Below are 21,238 nucleotides of genomic sequence, written 5' to 3' on the forward strand. Positions count from 1 at the left end.
CTATAAAACTACAGTGACATGTCTTTGAGATAGCCACCCATAATAGCGGCAGCATACTAATTTCCCATAAGGCTATGGTTATGCAGCAACTTTGGCCACTTGCATTGCAATAGTGCTTTGCATTTAGTAATTGTTGAAGGGATTTTCCTGGCAAATTATATTGTTGACCTATCTTTAGGATAGGTCATGTATATCAGATGGCCAATCCGCTGTACTCGCCAGCCACTATATGGAGAGCAGAGCTGGAAGCAGATAGCGCTGTTCTCAATGTAGTGGTGGCACTGAGTTACTGCAGCTCAGATCCTATACAAATGAATGGGAGTTGAACTGCAGTTATTCAATATGGCTGCTGCACAGAGAACAGAGATATTTGCTTTTGGTTCAGTTTTCTGATAGATACAGGACATGTGATGTCCTTTTTCATAGACACTTGGCCAAAGCTGACATGTAGCAAAAAAGTTCAATTTGACTAAAGATTTCAGAAAAATATCCCAGTATGATAATTCATCAAAGTTATGTAACAAGTACAGCAGTTATGGTTGTGAAGACTGCTTTACTAGGAAAATATCTATTTATCATATGTTAACTAACCAAAGCAGTATGTCACTAAATATAGAGCATGTGTTTGTGTCCTGACAGTCAAAAGCTCAAGAGTTAACAACTGTGAAGATGTCCAAGTTCGGTGGAGGTATTGGTGCACCTAGTAAAGAAGAAAGGCTTAAGGAAGCTGCTGAGATCCACTTGAGACTAGGGCAGATCCAAAGATACTGTGAGCTCCTAGTGGAACTTGGAGAGGTACTTGTTCTTGTTAACTGCTTCATTTCTAAGAGTGAGCCTTAGGCTTGACATACACATTATATGTCAGCTCAGCTTGCTTGACCAACGTCTGACTCTGTCCTGTCCTCATAGACAGGATTTCAGCAGGTATCGCTAATATTGCTCTTATGTGTGCAGAGGACCTTAGAGACCTTAGATCACTGTAGGATGCTTCCTCCTTCAGATATTTACTTCATCTACTTCTATCTTAAAAAAAATAAATAATAATAATAATATTAATATATATATATATATATATATATATATATATAAAGTACATAGTGCAAGTGTTTATTTACATTGTGCACCAGACGGATTGATATACCTTAGGCAAAATACACATATACAGTCCTATGAAAAAGTTTGGGCACCCCTATTAATCTTAATCATTTTTAGTTATAAATATTTTGGTATTTGCAACAGCCATTTCAGTTTGATATATCTAATAACTGATGGACACAGTAATATTTCAGGATTGAAATGAGGTTTATTGTACTAAAAGAAAATGCGCAATATGCATTAAACCAAAATTTGACCGGTGCAAAAGTATGGGCACCTCAACAGAAAAGTGACATTAATATTTAGTAGATCCTCCTTTTGCAAAGATAACAGCCTCTAGTCGCTTCCTGTAGCTTTTAATCAGTTCCTGGATCCTGGATAAAGGTATTTTGGACAAACAATTCAAGTTCAGTTAAGTTAGATGGTCGCCGAGCATGGACAGCCCGCTTCAAATCATCCCACAGATGTTCAATGATATTCAGGTCTGGGGACTGGGATGGCCATTCCAGAACATTGTAATTGTTCCTCTGCATGAATGCCTGAGGATTTGGAGCGGTGTTTTGGATCATTGTCTTGCTGAAATATCCATCCCCGGCGTAACTTCAACTTCGTCACTGATTCTTGAACATTATTCTCAAGAATCTGCTGATACTGAGTGGAATCCATGCGACCCTCAACTTTAACAAGATTCCCGATACCGGCATTGGCCACACAGCCCCAAAGCATGATGGAACCTCCACCAAATTTTACAGTGGGTAGCATGTGTTTTTCTTGGAATGCTGTTTCTTTTTGGACGCCATGCATAACGCCTTTTTTTATAACCAAACAACTCAATTTTTGTTTCCAAAATGAAGCTGCCTTGTCCAAATGTGCTTTTTCATACCTCAGGCAACTCTATTTGTGGCGTACGTGCAGAAACGGCTTCTTTCTCATCACTCTCCCATACAGCTTCTATTTGTGCAAAGTGCGCTGTATAGTTGACCGATGCACAGTGACACCATCTGCAGCAAGATGATGCTGCAGCTCTTTGGAGGTGGTCTGTGGATTGTCCTTGACTGTTCTCACCATTCTTCTTCTCTGCCTTTCTGATATTTTTCTTGGCCTGCCACTTCTGGGCTTAACAAGAACTGTCCCTGTGGTCTTCCATTTCCTTACTATGTTCCTCACAGTGGAAACTGACAGGTTAAATCTCTGAGACAGCTTTTTGTATCCTTCCGCTGAACAACTATGTTGAACAATCTTTGTTTTCAGATCATTTGAGAGTTGTTTTGAGTAGCCCATGATGCCACTCTTCAGAGGAGATTCAAATAGTAGAACAACTTGCAATTGGCCACCTTAAATACCTTTTCTCATGATTGGATACACCTGGCTATGAAGTTCAAAGCTCACTGAGGTTACAAAACCAATTTTGTGCTTCAGTAAGTCAGTAAAAAGTAGTTAGGAGTATTCAAATCAATAAAATGATAAGGGTGCCCATACTTTTCCACCGGTCAAATTTTGGTTTAATGCATATTGCGCATTTTCTGTTAGTACAATAAACCTCATTTCAATCCTGAAATATTACTGTGTCCATCAGTTATTAGATATATCAAACTGAAATGGCTGTTGCAAATACCAAAATATTTAGAACTAAAAATGATTAAGATTAATAGGGGTGCCCAAACTTTTTCATAGGACTGTATAATAGAAGCTATGCATCAAGTGTCATATCACAAATGTATGTAAGAGTATCCAAAAACATGGACAGGTCATACGCTATACTTTCTTCTAACATATTACTCCACATACTTAGGCCCCATGAATTTGACGGAGTGTGCTTCTGAAATAGGGCCAAGTTTGCGGCAGTATGTACTTGCAGTGATATCTGGGTGCATCCCAAGTAGCATTCACTTCTATGTGGACTTCTGATTCATTCTGTTCTGATGAGCAGGTCCTATCCTGATCCGAGTCATCGGAACAGAATGAAACAGAAGCCCGTGTAGAGGTGAGTGTGATAAGGTCATAGTCGCATTTATGACTAATTGACCAATAATCTCGGGTAACTGTCGTCGTCCTAATTAATAAGGCTGAGTGCCAGGCGGTAAAGAAGTCACATCACTCTATGTGTTGTATTCATTCTTCTCTCAGCTAAAATGTATACTGACGCACTTTTTATTGAGACCACAGAATTAAATAGTAACAGATAAAGGAAGTGATATAACAACAACGTAAGTTTCATATTCATTCCTGATTGGTATGATACATCTCAGTCAAACAGAAAAAGTTTGAGCAGTGCCATGTAGAGCCAGCTACTCTCAGTCCTGTGTGGTAACCTTAGGAGATGTCTTGTGGCAGCAAGCCAAGCATTTGTTTTTCTTGCGCCCATCCTGGATACAGACGCCATCTTATCATATAACATTATACCAGTTTCAAGCATAACCAACTATATCTAGCATTCAGCTTTAAGGATAACAATGTTTTTTCAAACATTACATTATTGTAAACTTCACAAGTGCATCTCGAAATGCACTTGAATGTCATTTCGAGTATCATCTGAGTTCATTCCACTGTTAACGCGACCCCACATCGTATGCACACTCAGTCAAGTGCATGAGGCCTAAGAGTTTGTTAATCTAAATGTACCCTCTATACAGTATGAATGTTATTTTAAGTTGAAGAAACTAAATGTGTACTCGTACATAGAGGATTTTTCTTTACTAAAATGTCCTATTATAGTGAATCTTTGTATAATGTATATGTTAAAAATTCAAGGGTATAAGTGTTGAAACATATAAATAATATATTTTTATAATAAAATATATTTTATAATATATAAATATATTGTATCATGACACCATTGAGACTTGACATAGATTGTATTGTATTGCTAATGAATGCAGTTATTAACCGGTTGCGCTAATATCTTGTATTTCTTTATTTATAGTGGGATAAAGCATTATCAGTGGCTCCAGGTGTTTCTATGAAATATTGGAAAAAATTAATGCAAAGGTGAGTAAATTACTAGGAGCGTTGATCATGATTTTAGTATGGACTACTATTAACCCATATTACTAGCACAGCACAGTTTATTTATTGCCACAAGGGAGTTTCATAAATATTAATTCAAGAATTTCTAAGTAGAGATGAGCGAACAGTGTTCTATCGAACTCATGTTCGATCGGATATTAGGCTGTTCGGCATGTTCGAATCGAATCGAACACCGCGTGGTAAAGTGCGCCATTACTCGATTCCCCTCCCACCTTCCCTGGCGCCTTTTTTGCTCCAATAACAGCGCAGGGTAGGTGGGACAGGAACTACGACACCGGTGACGTTGAAAAAAGTAGGCAAAACCCATTGGCTGCCGAAAACATGTGACCTCTAATTTAAAAGAACAGCGACGCCCAGCTTCGCGTCATTCTGAGCTTGCAATTCACCGAGGACGGAGGTTTCCGTCCAGCTAGCTAGGGCTTAGATTCTGGGTAGGCAGGGACAGGCTAGGATAGGAAGGAGAAGACAACCAACAGCTCTTATAAGAGCTAAATTCCAGGGAGAAGCTTGTCAGTGTAACGTGGCACTGACGGGCTCAATCGCCGCAACCCAGCTTTCCCAGGATCCTGAATGGAATACACTGTCAGTGTATTCCCGTATACCCGATATATACCCCGATACCCGTTCCAACGGTGTGCCCCCCCACCTTCACCCCAGAAATACCCTGCAAGTCCCCTAGCAATAGAATTGGGGCTATATACACCCACAATTTTTACTACTGGTATACAGTGCCATTGTCTGACTGGGAATTCAAAGAATATATTGGGAATACAAATACCCTCATTTCTTGCTACTGCCATATAGTGCCAGTGTCTGACTGGGAATTCAAAGAATATATTGGGGTTACGTGCACCCACAATTTTTACTACTGGTATACAGTGCCAGTGTCTGACTGGGAATTCAAAGAATATATTGGGGTTACGTGCACCCACAATTTTTACTACTGGTATACAGTGCCATTGTCTGACTGGGAATTCAAAGAATATATTGGGAATACAAATACCCTCATTTCTTGCTACTGCCATATAGTGCCAGTGTCTGACTGGGAATTCAAAGAATATATTGGGGTTACGTGCACCCACAATTTTTACTACTGGTATACAGTGCCATTGTCTGACTGGGAATTCAAAGAATATATTGGGGTTATAAATACCCTCATTTCTTGCTACTGCCATATAGTGCCAGTTTCTGACTGGTAATTCAAAGAATATATTGGGGTTACGTGCACCCACAATTTTTACTACTGGTATACAGTGCCATTGTCTGACTGGGAATTCAAAGAGTATATTGGGAATACAAATACCCTCATTTCTTGCTACTGCCATATAGTGCCAGTTTCTGACTGGGAATTCAAAGAATATATTGGGGTTACGTGCACCCACAATTTTTACTACTGGTATACAGTGCCATTGTCTGACTGGGAATTCAAAGAGTATATTGGGAATACAAATACCCTCATTTCTTGCTACTGCCATATAGTGCCAGTTTCTGACTGGGAATTCAAAGAATATATTGGGGTTACGTGCACCCACAATTTTTACTACTGGTATACAGTGCCATTGTCTGACTGGGAATTCAAAGAATATATTGGGAATACAAATACCCTCATTTCTTGCTACTGCCATATAGTGCCATTGTCTGACTGGGAATTCAAAGAATATATTGGGGTTACGTGCACCCACAATTTTTACTACTGGTATACAGTGCCATTGTCTGACTGGGAATTCAAAGAGTATATTGGGAATACAAATACCCTCATTTCTTGCTACTGCCATATAGTGCCAGTGTCTGACTGGTAATTCAAAGAATATATTGGGGTTACGTGCACCCACAATTTTTACTACTGGTATACAGTGCCATTGTCTGACTGGGAATTCAAAGAGTATATTGGGAATACAAATACCCTCATTTCTTGCTACTGCCATATAGTGCCAGTTTCTGACTGGTAATTCAAAGAATATATTGGGGTTACGTGCACCCACAATTTTTACTACTGGTATACAGTGCCATTGTCTGACTGGGAATTCAAAGAATATATTGGGGTTATAAATACCCTCATTTCTTGCTACTGCCATATAGTGCCAGTTTCTGACTGGTAATTCAAAGAATATATTGGGGTTACGTGCACCCACAATTTTTACTACTGGTATACAGTGCCATTGTCTGACTGGGAATTCAAAGAGTATATTGGGAATACAAATACCCTCATTTCTTGCTACTGCCATATAGTGCCAGTTTCTGACTGGGAATTCAAAGAATATATTGGGGTTACGTGCACCCACAATTTTTACTACTGGTATACAGTGCCATTGTCTGACTGGGAATTCAAAGAGTATATTGGGAATACAAATACCCTCATTTCTTGCTACTGCCATATAGTGCCAGTTTCTGACTGGGAATTCAAAGAATATATTGGGGTTACGTGCACCCACAATTTTTACTACTGGTATACAGTGCCATTGTCTGACTGGGAATTCAAAGAGTATATTGGGAATACAAATACCCTCATTTCTTGCTACTGCCATATAGTGCCAGTTTCTGACTGGGAATTCAAAGAATATATTGGGGTTACGTGCACCCACAATTTTTACTACTGGTATACAGTGCCATTGTCTGACTGGGAATTCAAAGAGTATATTGGGAATACAAATACCCTCATTTTCTTGCTACTGCCATATAGTGCCAGTTTCTGACTGGTAATTCAAAGAATATATTGGGGTTACGTGCACCCACAATTTTTACTACTGGTATACAGTGCCATTGTCTGACTGGGAATTCAAAGAATATATTGGGGTTATAAATACCCTCATTTCTTGCTACTGCCATATAGTGCCAGTTTCTGACTGGTAATTCAAAGAATATATTGGGGTTACGTGCACCCACAATTTTTACTACTGGTATACAGTGCCATTGTCTGACTGGGAATTCAAAGAGTATATTGGGAATACAAATACCCTCATTTCTTGCTACTGCCATATAGTGCCAGTTTCTGACTGGGAATTCAAAGAATATATTGGGGTTACGTGCACCCACAATTTTTACTACTGGTATACAGTGCCATTGTCTGACTGGGAATTCAAAGAATATATTGGGGTTACGTGCACCCACAATTTTTACTACTGGTATACAGTGCCATTGTCTGACTGGGAATTCAAAGAGTATATTGGGAATACAAATACCCTCATTTCTTGCTACTGCCATATAGTGCCAGTGTCTGACTGGTAATTCAAAGAATATATTGGGGTTACGTGCACCCACAATTTTTACTACTGGTATACAGTGCCATTGTCTGACTGGGAATTCAAAGAGTATATTGGGAATACAAATACCCTCATTTCTTGCTACTGCCATATAGTGCCAGTGTCTGACTGGTAATTCAAAGAATATATTGGGGTTACGTGCACCCACAATTTTTACTACTGGTATACAGTGCCATTGTCTGACTGGGAATTCAAAGAGTATATTGGGAATACAAATACCCTCATTTCTTGCTACTGCCATATAGTGCCAGTTTCTGACTGGTAATTCAAAGAATATATTGGGGTTACGTGCACCCACAATTTTTACTACTGGTATACAGTGCCATTGTCTGACTGGGAATTCAAAGAATATATTGGGGTTATAAATACCCTCATTTCTTGCTACTGCCATATAGTGCCAGTTTCTGACTGGTAATTCAAAGAATATATTGGGGTTACGTGCACCCACAATTTTTACTACTGGTATACAGTGCCATTGTCTGACTGGGAATTCAAAGAGTATATTGGGAATACAAATACCCTCATTTCTTGCTACTGCCATATAGTGCCAGTTTCTGACTGGGAATTCAAAGAATATATTGGGGTTACGTGCACCCACAATTTTTACTACTGGTATACAGTGCCATTGTCTGACTGGGAATTCAAAGAGTATATTGGGAATACAAATACCCTCATTTCTTGCTACTGCCATATAGTGCCAGTTTCTGACTGGGAATTCAAAGAATATATTGGGGTTACGTGCACCCACAATTTTTACTACTGGTATACAGTGCCATTGTCTGACTGGGAATTCAAAGAATATATTGGGGTTACGTGCACCCACAATTTTTACTACTGGTATACAGTGCCAATTTCTAACTAGGAATTCAAAATGCGCAAGGCTCCCGGAAAGGGACGTGGACGAGGCCGTGGGCGAGGTCGGGGGAATGGTTCTGGGGAGCAAGGTAGCAGTGAAGCCACAGGGCGTCCCGTGCCTACTCCTGTGGGGCAGCAAGCATTGCGCCACTCCACAGTGCCAGGGTTGCTTGCCACATTAACTAAACTGCAGGGTACAAACCTTAGTAGGCCCGAGAACCAGGAACAGGTCTTGCAATGGCTGTCAGAGAACGCTTACAGCACATTGTCCAGCAGCCAGTCAGACTCTGCCTCCTCTCCTCCTATTACCCAACAGTCTTGTCTTCCTTCCTCCCAAAATTCCGAAGCTTTACAGAACAATAACCCAAACTGTCCCTGCTCCCCAGAGCTGTTCTCCGCTCCTTTCATTGTCCCTCAACCTGCCTCTCCACGTCACGATTCCACGAACCTAACAGAGGAGCATCTGTGTCCAGATGCTCAAACACTAGAGTCTCCTCCATCTCCGTTCGATTTGGTGGTGGATGACCAGCAACCCACCCTCATCGACGATGATGTGACGCAGTTGCCGTCAGGGCATCCAGTTGACCGGCGCATTGTGCGGGAGGAGGAGATGAGACAGGAGTTGGAAGAGGAAGTGGTGGATGATGAGGACACTGACCCGACCTGGACAGGGGGGATGTCAAGCGGGGAAAGTAGTGTGGATGTTGAGGCAGGTGCAGCACCAAAAAGGGTAGCTAGAGGCAGAGGCAGAGGTCAGCAGCTTAGGCGAAGCCAGGCCACACCCGGAATCTCCCAAGATGTTCCAGTTCGTACCCAGCCCCGAAAAACTCCCACCTCGAGGGCACGTTTCTCGAAGGTGTGGAGTTTTTTCAAGGAATGCGCCGAGGACAGATATAGTGTTGTCTGCACAATTTGCCTCTCGAAATTGATTAGGGGCTCTGAGAAGAGCAACCTGTCCACCACTTCAATGCGCCGTCATTTGGAATCCAAGCACTGGAATCAGTGGCAGGCAGCAACGGCAGGACAAAGGCCGCCTGCCGTTCACGCCACTGCCACTGCCTCTGCCACTGCCTCTGCCTCTGCCACTGCCACTGCTGACTGTGCTGGCGATGCACTCCAGAGGACGAGCCAGGACACCACTTCATCTGCCTCCGCCACTTTGTTGACTTCTACCTCATCCTCCCCTGGTCCTGTCTTATCTCCTTCTCCTGCACCATCAAAGGCACCATCAGGCGTTTCTTTACAACAACCCACCATCTCTCAGACATTGGAGCGGCGGCAGAAATACACTGCTAACCACCCACACGCGCAAGCCTTGAACGCCAACATCGCTAAACTGCTGGCCCAGGAGATGTTGGCGTTCCGGCTTGTTGAAACTCCCGCCTTCCTGGACCTGATGGCAACTGCGGCACCTCGCTATGCCGTCCCTAGCCGTCACTACTTCTCCCGGTGTGCCGTCCCCGCCTTGCACCAGCACGTGTCACTCAACATCAGGCGGGCCCTTAGTTCCGCGCTTTGCACAAAGGTCCACTTGACCACCGACGCGTGGACAAGTGCATGCGGACAGGGACGCTACATTTCACTGACGGCACACTGGGTGAATGTAGTTGAGGCTGGGACTGCTTCCCAAACTGGCCCGGTGTACCTCGTCTCCCCGCCTAACATTCCTGGCAGGGACACGAGAAGAACACCCCCCTCCTCCTCCTCCTCTACCGCCTCCTCCTCCGCCACCGCCTCCTCCTCCGCCACCGCCTCCTCCTCCGCTGTTAGATTGACCCCAGCTACGAGTTGGAAACGTTGCAGCACTGGCGTTGGTAGACGTCAGCAGGCTGTGCTGAAGCTGATCAGCTTGGGGGACAGACAGCACACTGCCTCCGAGGTGAGGGATGCCCTCCTCGATGAGACGGCAATATGGTTTGAGCCGCTGCACCTGGGCCCAGGCATGGTCGTTTGTGATAACGGCCGGAACCTGGTAGCAGCTCTGGAGCTTGCCGGACTCCAACATGTTCCATGCCTGGCCCACGTCTTCAACCTAGTGGTGCAACGTTTCCTAAAGAGCTACCCCAATGTTCCAGAGCTACTGGTGAAAGTGCGGCGCATGTGCGCCCACTTTCGCAAGTCGACAGTAGCCGCTGCTAGCTTAAAATCTCTCCAGCAACGCCTGCATGTGCCACAACACCGGCTTTTGTGCGACGTCCCCACACGCTGGAACTCAACGTTTCAGATGTTGAATAGAGTGGTTGAGCAGCAGAGACCTTTGATGGAATACCAGCTACAAAACCCTAGGGTGCCACAAAGTCAGCTGCCTCAGTTTCACATCCATGAATGGCCATGGATGAGAGACCTTTGTGACATCCTACGGGTCTTTGAGGAGTCCACAAGGAGGGTGAGCTCTGAGGATGCGATGGTGAGCCTTACAATCCCGCTCTTGTGTGTTCTGAGAGAATCCCTGATTGACATCAGGGATAACTCAGATCACACAGAGGAGTTAGGGATAGCATCCGATCCGTCACAGCTGGAGAGTAGGTCCACACATCTGTCCGCTTCACTGCGTTTAATGGAGGAGGAGGAGGAGGAGGAGGAGGAAGAAGAGTTGTCCGATGATGTGATGGTGATACAGGAGGCTTCCGGGCAACTTCGAATCGTCCCATTGTTGCAGCGCGGATGGGTAGACATGGAGGATGAGGAGGAAATGGAGATTGAACTTTCCGGTGGGGCCAGAGGAGTCATGCCAACTAACACTGTGGCAGACATGGCTGAGTTCATGTTGGGGTGCTTTACAACCGACAAGCGTATTGTCAAAATCATGGAGGACAACCAGTACTGGATCTTTGCTATCCTTGACCCCCGGTATAAAAACAACATCTCGTCTTTTATTCCGGTAGAGGGGAGGGCCAATCGCATCAATGCTTGCCACAGGCAATTGGTGCAGAATATGATGGAGATGTTTCCAGCATGTGACGTTGGCGGCAGGGAGGGCAGTTCCTCCAGTAGGCAACCAAGTTCTCACCGGTCCACACAAACGAGGGGCACACTGTCTAAGGTCTGGGACACCTTGATGGCACCCCCTCGCCAAAGTGCCGCCACGGAGGGTCCTAGTGTCACCAGGCGTGAGAAGTATAGGCGCATGTTGCGGGAATACCTTTCCGACCACAGCCCTGTCCTCTCCGACCCCTCTGCGCCCTACACGTATTGGGTGTCGAAGTTGGACCTGTGGCTTGAACTTGCCCTATATGCCTTGGAGGTGCTGTCCTGTCCTGCCGCCAGCGTCCTATCTGAGAGGGTGTTCAGTGCAGCCGGTGGCATCATCACTGACAAGCGCACCCGTCTGTCAGCTGAGAGTGCCGACCGGCTCACTTTGATAAAAATGAACCACCACTGGGTAGAGCCGTCATTTTTGTTCCCACCTGTGTAAAGCACCCCAACATGAAACTCCATGTCTGTACTCAACCTCTCCAATTCCTCCGCATCCTCATACTCATCCACCATAAGCGTTGCACAATTCTGCTAATACTAGGCTCCCTCCACCCTGATTTCCCCCAACTCTGCTGGTTAGAGGCTCCCTCCACCCTGATTTCCACCAACTCTGCTGGTTAGAGGCTCCCTCCACCATGAATTTGCCCAAACTGGGCTGTTTAGAGGCTCCCTCCACCGTGAATTTGCCCAAACTGGGCTGTTTAGAGGCTCCCTCCACCATGAATTGGTCCAAACTGGGTTTTTTAGAGGCTCCCTCCACCATGAATTGGTCCAAACTGGGCTGGTTAGAGGCTCCCTCCACCATTAATTGGTCCAAACTGGGGTGGTTAGAGGCTCCCTCCACCATTAATTGGTCCAAACTGGGCTGGTTAGAGGCTCCCTCCACCATTAATTGGTCCAAACTGGGCTGGTTAGAGGCTCCCTCCACCATTAATTGGTCCAAACTGGGCTGTTTAGAGGCTCCCTCCACCATTAATTGGTCCAAACTGGGCTGGTTAGAGGCTCCCTCCACCATGAATTTGCCCAAACTGGGCTGTTTAGAGGCTCCCTCCACCATGAATTGGTCCAAACTGGGTTTTTTAGAGGCTCCCTCCACCATGAATTTGCCCAAACTGGGCTGGTTAGAGGCTCCCTCCACCATGAATTGGTCCAAGCTGGGTTTTTTAGAGGCTCCCTCCACCATGAACTTGCCCAAACTGGGCTGGTTAGAGGCTCCCTCCACCATGAATTGGTCCAAACTGGGCTGGTTAGAGGCTCCCTCCACCATGAATTTGCCCAAACTGGGCTGTTTAGAGGCTCCCTCCACCATTAATTGGTCCAAACTGGGCTGGTTAGAGGCTTCCTCCACCATGAATTTGCCCAAACTGGGCTGTTTAGAGGCTCCCTCCACCATGAATTGGTCCAAACTGGGTTTTTTAGAGGCTCCCTCCACCATGAATTGGTCCAAACTGGGTTTTTTAGAGGCTCCCTCCACCATGAATTGGTCCAAACTGGGCTGGTTAGAGGCTCCCTCCACCATGAATTTCCCAAAACTTGGCTGTTTAGAGGCTCCCTCCACCATGAATTGGTCCAAACTGGGCTGGTTAGAGGCTCCCTCCACCATGAATTTCCCAAAACTTGGCTGTTTAGAGGCTCCCTCCACCATGAATTGGTCCAAACTGGGCTGGTTAGAGGCTCCCTCCACCATTAATTGGTCCAAACTGGGCTGGTTAGAGGCTCCCTCCACCATGAATTGGTCCAAACTGGGTTTTTTAGAGGCTCCCTCCACCATGAATTTGCCCAAACTGGGCTGTTTAGAGGCTCCCTCCACCATGAATTGGTCCAAACTGGGCTGGTTAGAGGCTCCCTCCACCATGAATTGGTCCAAACTGGGCTGGTTAGAGGCTCCCTCCACCATTAATTGGTCCAAACTGGGCTGGTTAGAGGCTCCCTCCACCATTAATTGGTCCAAACTGGGCTGGTTAGAGGCTCCCTCCACCATGAATTGGTCCAAACTGGGTTTTTTAGAGGCTCCCTCCACCATGAATTTGCCCAAACTGGGCTGTTTAGAGGCTCCCTCCACCATGAATTGGTCCAAACTGGGCTGGTTAGAGGCTCCCTCCACCATTAATTGGTCCAAACTGGGCTGGTTAGAGGCTCCCTCCACCATTAATTGGTCCAAACTGGGCTGGTTAGAGGCTCCCTCCACCATGAATTTGCCCAAACTGGGCTGGTTAGAGGCTCCCTCCACCATGAATTGGTCCAAACTGGGTTTTTTAGAGGCTCCCTCCACCATGAATTTGCCCAAACTGGGCTGGTTAGAGGCTCCCTCCACCATGAATTGGTCCAAACTGGGGTTTTTAGAGGCTCCCTCCACCATGAATTTGCCCAAACTGGGGTGTTTAGAGGCTCCCTCCACCATGAATTTGCCCAAACTCTGCTGGTTAGAGGCTCAATCCACCCTGATTTTCAAAACAAATGTTGGTGCCAACCTCAACTTACTACAAGGGCCAAATTCACTGCTGGTGACAAGCTCTCCTCACTGCAAGTGCCAAATACACATGTTTCAAGGTGTTTTCCTACTGTCAGAGAGGTGGTATTGAGTGTGTAAAGTGTGTAGTTGTTAGGCTGTGATGTTGGGGTAATAGAGGGTCTTTGGTGTGTTAGATGCCCCCAGACATGCTTCCCCTGCTGTCCCAGTGTCATTCCAGAGGTGTTGGCATCATTTCCTGGGGTGTCATAGTGGACTTGGTGACCCTCCAGACACGGATTTGGGTTTCCTCCTTAACGAGTATCTGTTCCCCATAGACTATAATGGGGTTCGAAACCCGTTCGAACACACGAACATTGAGCGGCTGTTCGAATCGAATTTCGAACCTCGAACATTTTAGTGTTCGCTCATCTCTATTTCTAAGTACTAATAATTAGAGATGAGCGAGTACTGTTCGGATCAACCGATCCGAACAGCACGCTCCATAGAAATGAATGGATGCACCTGGTACTTCCACTTTGACGGCGGCCGGCCACTTAACCCCCCACGTGCCGGCTACATCCATTCATTTCTATGCGAGCGTGCTGTTCGGATCGGCTGATCCGAACAGTACTCGCTCATCTCTACTAATAATACAAAAGGACGTTATATGATACAGCACTATATGCACCTCCTCTACTCCTGCTTTCTCCTTACATTTGTGTCTATGATCTTCTCCCATCCTTCTGTCGCTACAGCACAGACATGTGATGTAATATTAAGTAAAATATAATTTAAATGTTATAAAATAAGAGGCCTACATAAAAATAGATGGAGTGAGATAGCACATAGTGAAGAAGGTATGTTTTGAAGTGAGGAGTACTTGGAGGAATTCTAGTGAAGCACGTAAAGAAACATCAAACATCAATACATCAACAATTGGCGTCTTTGAGTTTGATCTGTCATCGTAAATGATAAATTGTCTCATTTTTTCATTTTAGAAGAGCAAGTCAACTTATTGAGGAGGAAAATGATGATGTGATTCCATACTGTATAGCCACTGGCGATGTGAAAAAGCTTGTCAATTTCTTTACTTCAAGAGGGCAACTTAAAGAGGCTTTACTTGTGGCACAGGTAATACAATCTTCCATATACCTGGAGTCATCATGTCATGGTGGAAAATAATGGGATGGGACACAAAATTCTTTCAGAAATTAAACCAACTAATTGGCCAACAGTCCTGAGATACTACAAATTTATCAGACACTTTGCTGTCTAATCTCAGTTTATGCTGTCTAAATCTTAGACAAGGTAAGGAAATCTCAGGACTGTGGCATCAGTAGGCCAAAGCATTCTCATCGACTCTGACTCCTATTCCAACTGCAACTTTATAAATGGCTGGTAATGGTCAGACAGAAGCTGCAAAACTCCTCCAATTCACAAAAACGCTAGTGACTGAATTCTTATGAAATATGCAACAAATTTATTACACAATATTAATAATTGTATTATACAATTTTAAATAATTAATCATTTTATTTTATAACTGGAGTTGGTAACTGTTTTCCAACTCTGACTCCACCCAAAATTAGCCCTAACTTCATAGCACTGGTAAATCTGCCACAACGTCTGAACTTGTACAGCTACAGAGTAGGGATTCATTGCCCCAACAATCTACTAGGTGACATGTACAGTACTATACTTATAGTCTCTTATACCCATCTATGAATGGCTAGAAGGACCAGTACACAGACGGGGGTTGTCAATGTAGTAGAAAAGGAACTGCGCTCCAACCATATGGTTTAGTTAAAAGAATTTATTGGCGATAGGTTTTGACAACGCGTTTCGGGCCTAAAAATTGCCCTTCATCAGGTACAATAACTCCCCACGCATCTGGCCCAGCGATTGAGAGTTATTACACCTGATGAAGGGCGATTTTTAGGCTCGAAATGTATTGTGTCTAAACCTACCGCCAATAAAGTCTTTTACTAAACCATATGGTGGGAGCGCAGTTCCTTTTCTACTACATTGACGACCCCGTCTGTGTACCGGTCCTTCTAGCCATTCCTATATACACCCATGAGGTGTGAAGAGCTTTGATGCTACATCCCACTTAGAGAAAGGGACCCTCTAACCAACTGGTCCCTAAGTGCAGTGAGGAGTTGTGACCACCTTCACCACCCTACAAGGTGAGATATTTTCCTATCTCTATCCCTGTTCTGTTTAATCTATCCAACTACACTATGGGCCACTCGGTGTCTCTTCTTTTTTGTTTTTGGTTAAACCCATCTATGTCTCCCAATTAACGTAAGATTGGTACACCCGCGAAGGATTTTCGGAAAGCCATGATAGTGAATGGTTAGCACCCTGCTGGCCTCATAAAATATCCAGGGTTTTAGTATTATTTTTGTGTAACTTTTTATGATGTGAAGACAATAAACATCTTATGAAATAAGAATCTCTGGTGCCTTGTATAGGTTTAGTTAAGTTTGGTGACTACATAGACGGACAGAGGACTATACGTGGTGCGTAGGAATTGCCAGTATTCATAGAGAGGGGGCCCATAAACTTTTCTTTCACAGAGGTCCTTTGTTTTTAGTGTTCAACCATGAAAGACGTAACCCCATATTCTTTGTATTTCTTCTACTACTTAACTGGCTTATTTACTTCTAGGCAGCTTGTGAAGGAAATATCCAGTCCAATCACGCTACAGTCAGTACCATCTCTCCTACTGATGGAAACAACATAGAAGACTACAATGAGTAAGTCTTGAGCTGAGCAATTGAGAGAGAATTTTCTGTATTTCGTGTATTTCTTGGAAGGTGACTTTCCAGGAGAATATATTGACGTTGAGTTTTTTTCCTAAGTGTTCCTATTATCTGTGCAGACTTCTTCATCGAGTCAGTGCAGAACTGGCAGAGTGGTACTTCCAGGATGGTCGGGCTGTGCTTGCTGCTTGCTGTCACCTAGCTGTAGATAACATTGAAGTAAGTTTTTATAATGTAGTTAGGATCCAGTAATAAGGAAATTGTGCAGTCTTGTATTCAACACACACAGTAAAAGAAGTCCCATCTCATTCTTAAGTCATTTCACCAGGACGAAAGCTAAAGTGGGGCGCCACCTTGAAGAATTTGTATTGTAAATTTCCTAATATACTTTTTTATTTATCCCCAATAAATAGCAATAAACTGGGTAATAGGGAAAGGCGGAAGCACTGAAAGTAACGTCCTCATGACTGGAATGACTGCCTGCATTGTGTTACTGAAGGAGTAAAGGAGCGGGATGCTAATAGTATTATTCACAAAATAAATCAGAGGCAACAATGTGCTTTAGTTTATGATGCTAGTGAGCACAGCTTTAAGATGGCCTTACATATTAGGGATTGGCCAATATCTGTTTAGGGATGGTGTGCCATCTTTCTCCCAGTGGCAGATGTTGGGGAAAATAAGCATGTCATGTTGGATTGCAACATAACTGATCCCCTTTAAGAACACATGCATTGGTTGAACCAAGCCTGCATGTGCAGGGGGGGTTTGGGGATGAGTAGCTGTCTGTAAAGCAAGTGTTGGTCCAATAGTTGTTTAAGATGTATGGCCACCTTTACCTCTACTTTTAAGCAACCTTTAAAGAAATTAGATTTTGTGCAGATGGCATTAGAAGCCACTTGCAAACTTAACATTGTGGTTAACACAGGGTTTAGGGTTCACATGGAGATTTTTGGCCATCCTGAATCTGTATCCAACTGTTTCCAGACTTGGAGATAGAAATCAAAGCAGGAAGATGTAAGAATAGGCATCCTGCTCGCTCTAGCCATGGATGTGGTGGCTAACCAGCCATAGAAGCTGCACGAGACACTCAACTGATCAGTCATTCATTTTTATCCTATGGACAAGAGGTTAAATAGTTTTCATGGCATTACTCTTTTAAATAAGTAATATTATATAATTTTCTATGTATGCCCAAACAGTGGTTACACAAGGGTGTATTGGGTCCTATATTTTTTACATCAGTAGGACAAGCCTACTGCCAGAAGAATCTTAATATATGCAATATAATGCAGGTTTAATAAATATAAGTGAATTAAATGTCTTTTTGCTTTATTCAAGCTAGCCATGGCCAACCTCATCCGTGGGAATGAGTTGGAACTGGCAGTATGCGTGGGCACAGTTATTGGAGAGGGTGCAGCACAAGCAACTCAATATGCACTAGAGCTCCTTGCAAGAAAGTGCATGACTGTAACCACATGGTATGTATTACACATGGACTGTGACCTTAGTGATCTAGAGCAGGCTGTGAGCCATTCACATTTTTATTACATTATTACACTTTATTGTTACTATTCCTATAAGCTGCTCCACAAGGAGTGGGACTGCAAGGCTAAATATGTGAACCCCCTTTCTATATACTGTCAAGAACCTGTGCTGAAAAGCAATGGGTCACCTATGCAGAATCTGAGGCATTAATACATTTTATTGTAATGTGGAGGCTTAATAGGAGATTGTCTACAGGGGACTGAAACAATGCAATTTTCTTGCAGAAATTGTTTAGCAATTTTCAGTAGCAGGTACTTTAACATAACCATAGGCTTGCATTGAAAAGCAGAAACTACCACTCTTTTATATAGTATATTTCAATCTAATATATATATATATATATATATATATATGTACAGGTTTATATTATTTTGCAGAGAATACATTTGGTCCTGTGTACAGTACCAATGATATATGATGTTTTGTGTTTGACAGCATGTCATGTGTTTGACCATGTAAGGAGTATGGGTAATGTCTGGGAAAGAAGGCTGTGAATGTTGGATTTCTACATGACCTATTTCTTGGGAGATAAGTTACAACAACTCTTGAGAACACATATGTGCTTAGCAGAGCTGAGTATGAATGTGTATTTAAGGGGTCAGGAGGAATAGCTGTTGGACAATTTTTTTTTTTAGAAAGATGGAGCATAAAAGAAAGATTGATACATTCAGGTAGTTACAACCCGAATAAGACAAGTGATAGCGATACAACTATATGTGTGGGCTATGTTATTTGTAAAACAAGAGAGATATAAAGTGTTTCTTAAATTTAGTAAAGCTGTGACTGATTCCTGTTATACATTGTAATTAGAGATCAGCGAACAGCGTTCGATTGAGCACATGTTCGATCGGATATCAGGCTGTTCGAGATGTTCGATTCGAGTCGAACACCAGCTGGCAAACTCACAAAAAATTTGATTCCCCTCCCACCTTCCCTGGCGCTTTTTTTGCACTAAAAACTGTGCAGGGGAGGTGGGACAGGAACTATGACAACGGAGACATCGAAAAAAAAATCTGGAAAAAGCCATTGGCTGCTGAAATCAGGTGACCTCCACTTTAGACGAATAGTGGATTTAATATCCGGTTCATATGAGACTGTGAACTATGTGACTGTGAGACAGGGATAGCTGTACAGGCAGGGTTAGCTAGGGATTACCTTTATTTAGGTGGGAATGTCACTCACCCAGCTCTTTGGGGCTCTATCTGGTCAGGATCGCGATATGCGCGAGCTGACTTCTTCCCATAGGAATGCATTGACCAGCGTTGATGGGCCGAATGCCATACAGACAACAGCATTCAGCCAATCAACGCTGGTTCTGCCGGAGGATCGTCTGTGAGGAGGCGGAGTCTAAGATCGGACCAGAATGAAGACTGCTGTGGACCGATCTTAGACTCTGCCTCCTCCGACAGAACCAGCGTTGATTGGCCGAATGCTGTAGTCTGTATGGCATTCGGCCCATCAACGCTGGTCAATGCATTCCTATTCCGAGATGTAGCAGTGCTGGCCGTGCGCTCAGATCGGCTCATCTCCGGAGTAGAGTAGAGTATACAATGTATAGCATTCAGCCAATCAACGCTGGTTCTGTCGGAGGAGGCGGAGTCTATGAGCGGTCCACAGCAGTCTCCATTCTGGTCCGATCTTAGACTCCGCCTCCTCACAGACGAGCCTCCGGCAGAACCACCGTTGCTTGGCCGAATGCTGTACTCTGTATGGCATTCGGCCAATCAACGCTGGTCAATGCATTCCTATGGGAAAAAATCAGCTGCCGCATATCGCAAGCTGACAGGGATTCCGACATAATACAGTGACTTGGGCATGTTAGGTGCACCCAGGCATGCTTCCAGTGCTGTCCCAGTTGCATTCCAGGGTGTTGTCATCATTTGCTGAGGTGTCATAGTGGACTTGGTGACCCTCCTGAGTTGAATAGTGGTTTCCCCCTAAACGAGTATTTATTCCCCATAGACTATAATGGGGTTCGATCGAACAGTCGAGTATTGAGCGACTACTTGAATCGAACTTTGAACATTTCACTGTTCGCTCATCTCTAATTGTAATATTTTATCTTCCCTTCAGCTTTCCATCTCCGGGATACAGGTATACTGACTGTCATTTCTACTACAGCTACTAATATACTATACTGCATACTGTAGCGTAGATGAAGCCAGGCTCACAACCACTGGTGGTCATCTTCATTAATCTCCATAAAACAGAATATAACACATGCATGTCACACTTAGACCTTAAATAAACATATCCCATCTTTTGTGGTGTTATATGTCATGTCAGTGTGGTGACTGTTTACATGGAGGTATTTCAGCTTAGAGTGTTGGAAATTTGCACTTTTTCTTGATATTTCTGTAGTGTAAGTGACTGTGTCCTGTGTTGTATTGGAAATTCAGCAAAGTCATTATTTTACTCAATACTGGGTACTTTGCTTCTGGTGGTATAAGGGCAGAGGTGTAACTTGAAATTCCTTGGATCCCATACAAAATTTGCAATGGGGCTCTTAATACCTTGTGTCTTAAAATAGTGCTATATTTTATGTGACAGAGGGTCCTTTGAGTATAAGAAAGCAGTGGAACCGCACACTCATAAATTGGATTGAGGTGCAAGTAGGAAATGGGTCCTCCGACCTTGTCAGTATCCAAAAAAGAAATGATCTGCTGCATGCTCTTGATTCAGTGATGAATAAACAAATACATTTATTGTGAACATAGGTAAAAATGAAAAATTGATCCAATGTTAAACAGGGATGTTTCGGTCTAGTGGCCTTCATCATGCCAGATCAATGTGTGAAGCATAATGAGCCTCCATGTCGTGGTCCTTTGAGGTCCAGGTCCCAGTAGTGACTGCTGCCACTGCACCCCCTATAGCTACGACCCTGTATAAGAGGTCTTAATTCCAATAGTAAATATTCCTATCCTGGTTTACGGTGATGTTTCTGCAGGTTTCACACTTTGAGTAAACTATACAGAGGTCTCCATAACCAGACAGACCATAAGAAGCCCTGCAGATGTAATGGGGCAGATTTATTAATAAATGCCCTAACTAGTGCAAGGTACACCTGAATTATCAAGAAACTGCGGACACTTAATAAATCCATTGCACACCCGTGCACCAGAATGAACGTTTATGTCAGTAAGGAAATCGCATAAACTTGCTATATAACTCAAACCAGAAAACTGGCGTAAGTTGTAGGGCCAAGGCGTCCCTTTCCTGCTCTTCCCCCACATTCCCAGAAAGTGGCGACTCCGCAGAACGGG

The 21,238-nt window shown here is 43.9% G+C and overlaps 1 protein-coding gene across 3 annotated transcripts in view; it reads left to right on the plus strand.

Annotated features, from left to right (window-relative positions):
- Positions 1–21,238, plus strand: part of WDR17 (WD repeat domain 17) — an 84,966-nt gene that overhangs the window by 55,044 nt on the left and 8,684 nt on the right. For all 3 annotated transcript variants that reach the window (XM_075258447.1, XM_075258449.1, XM_075258454.1), the window contains exons 17-23: positions 640–795; positions 4,019–4,083; positions 14,664–14,796; positions 16,336–16,424; positions 16,550–16,649; positions 17,769–17,908; positions 20,049–20,069. In XM_075258447.1, the coding sequence (XP_075114548.1) occupies positions 640–795; positions 4,019–4,083; positions 14,664–14,796; positions 16,336–16,424; positions 16,550–16,649; positions 17,769–17,908; positions 20,049–20,069 (704 nt within the window). The remainder of the gene's footprint in view (positions 1–639; positions 796–4,018; positions 4,084–14,663; positions 14,797–16,335; positions 16,425–16,549; positions 16,650–17,768; positions 17,909–20,048; positions 20,070–21,238) is intronic.

Source organism: Leptodactylus fuscus, chromosome 1 (assembly GCF_031893055.1).
Source record: "Leptodactylus fuscus isolate aLepFus1 chromosome 1, aLepFus1.hap2, whole genome shotgun sequence".
In the NCBI taxonomy this organism is placed as follows: Eukaryota; Metazoa; Chordata; class Amphibia; order Anura; family Leptodactylidae; genus Leptodactylus; species Leptodactylus fuscus.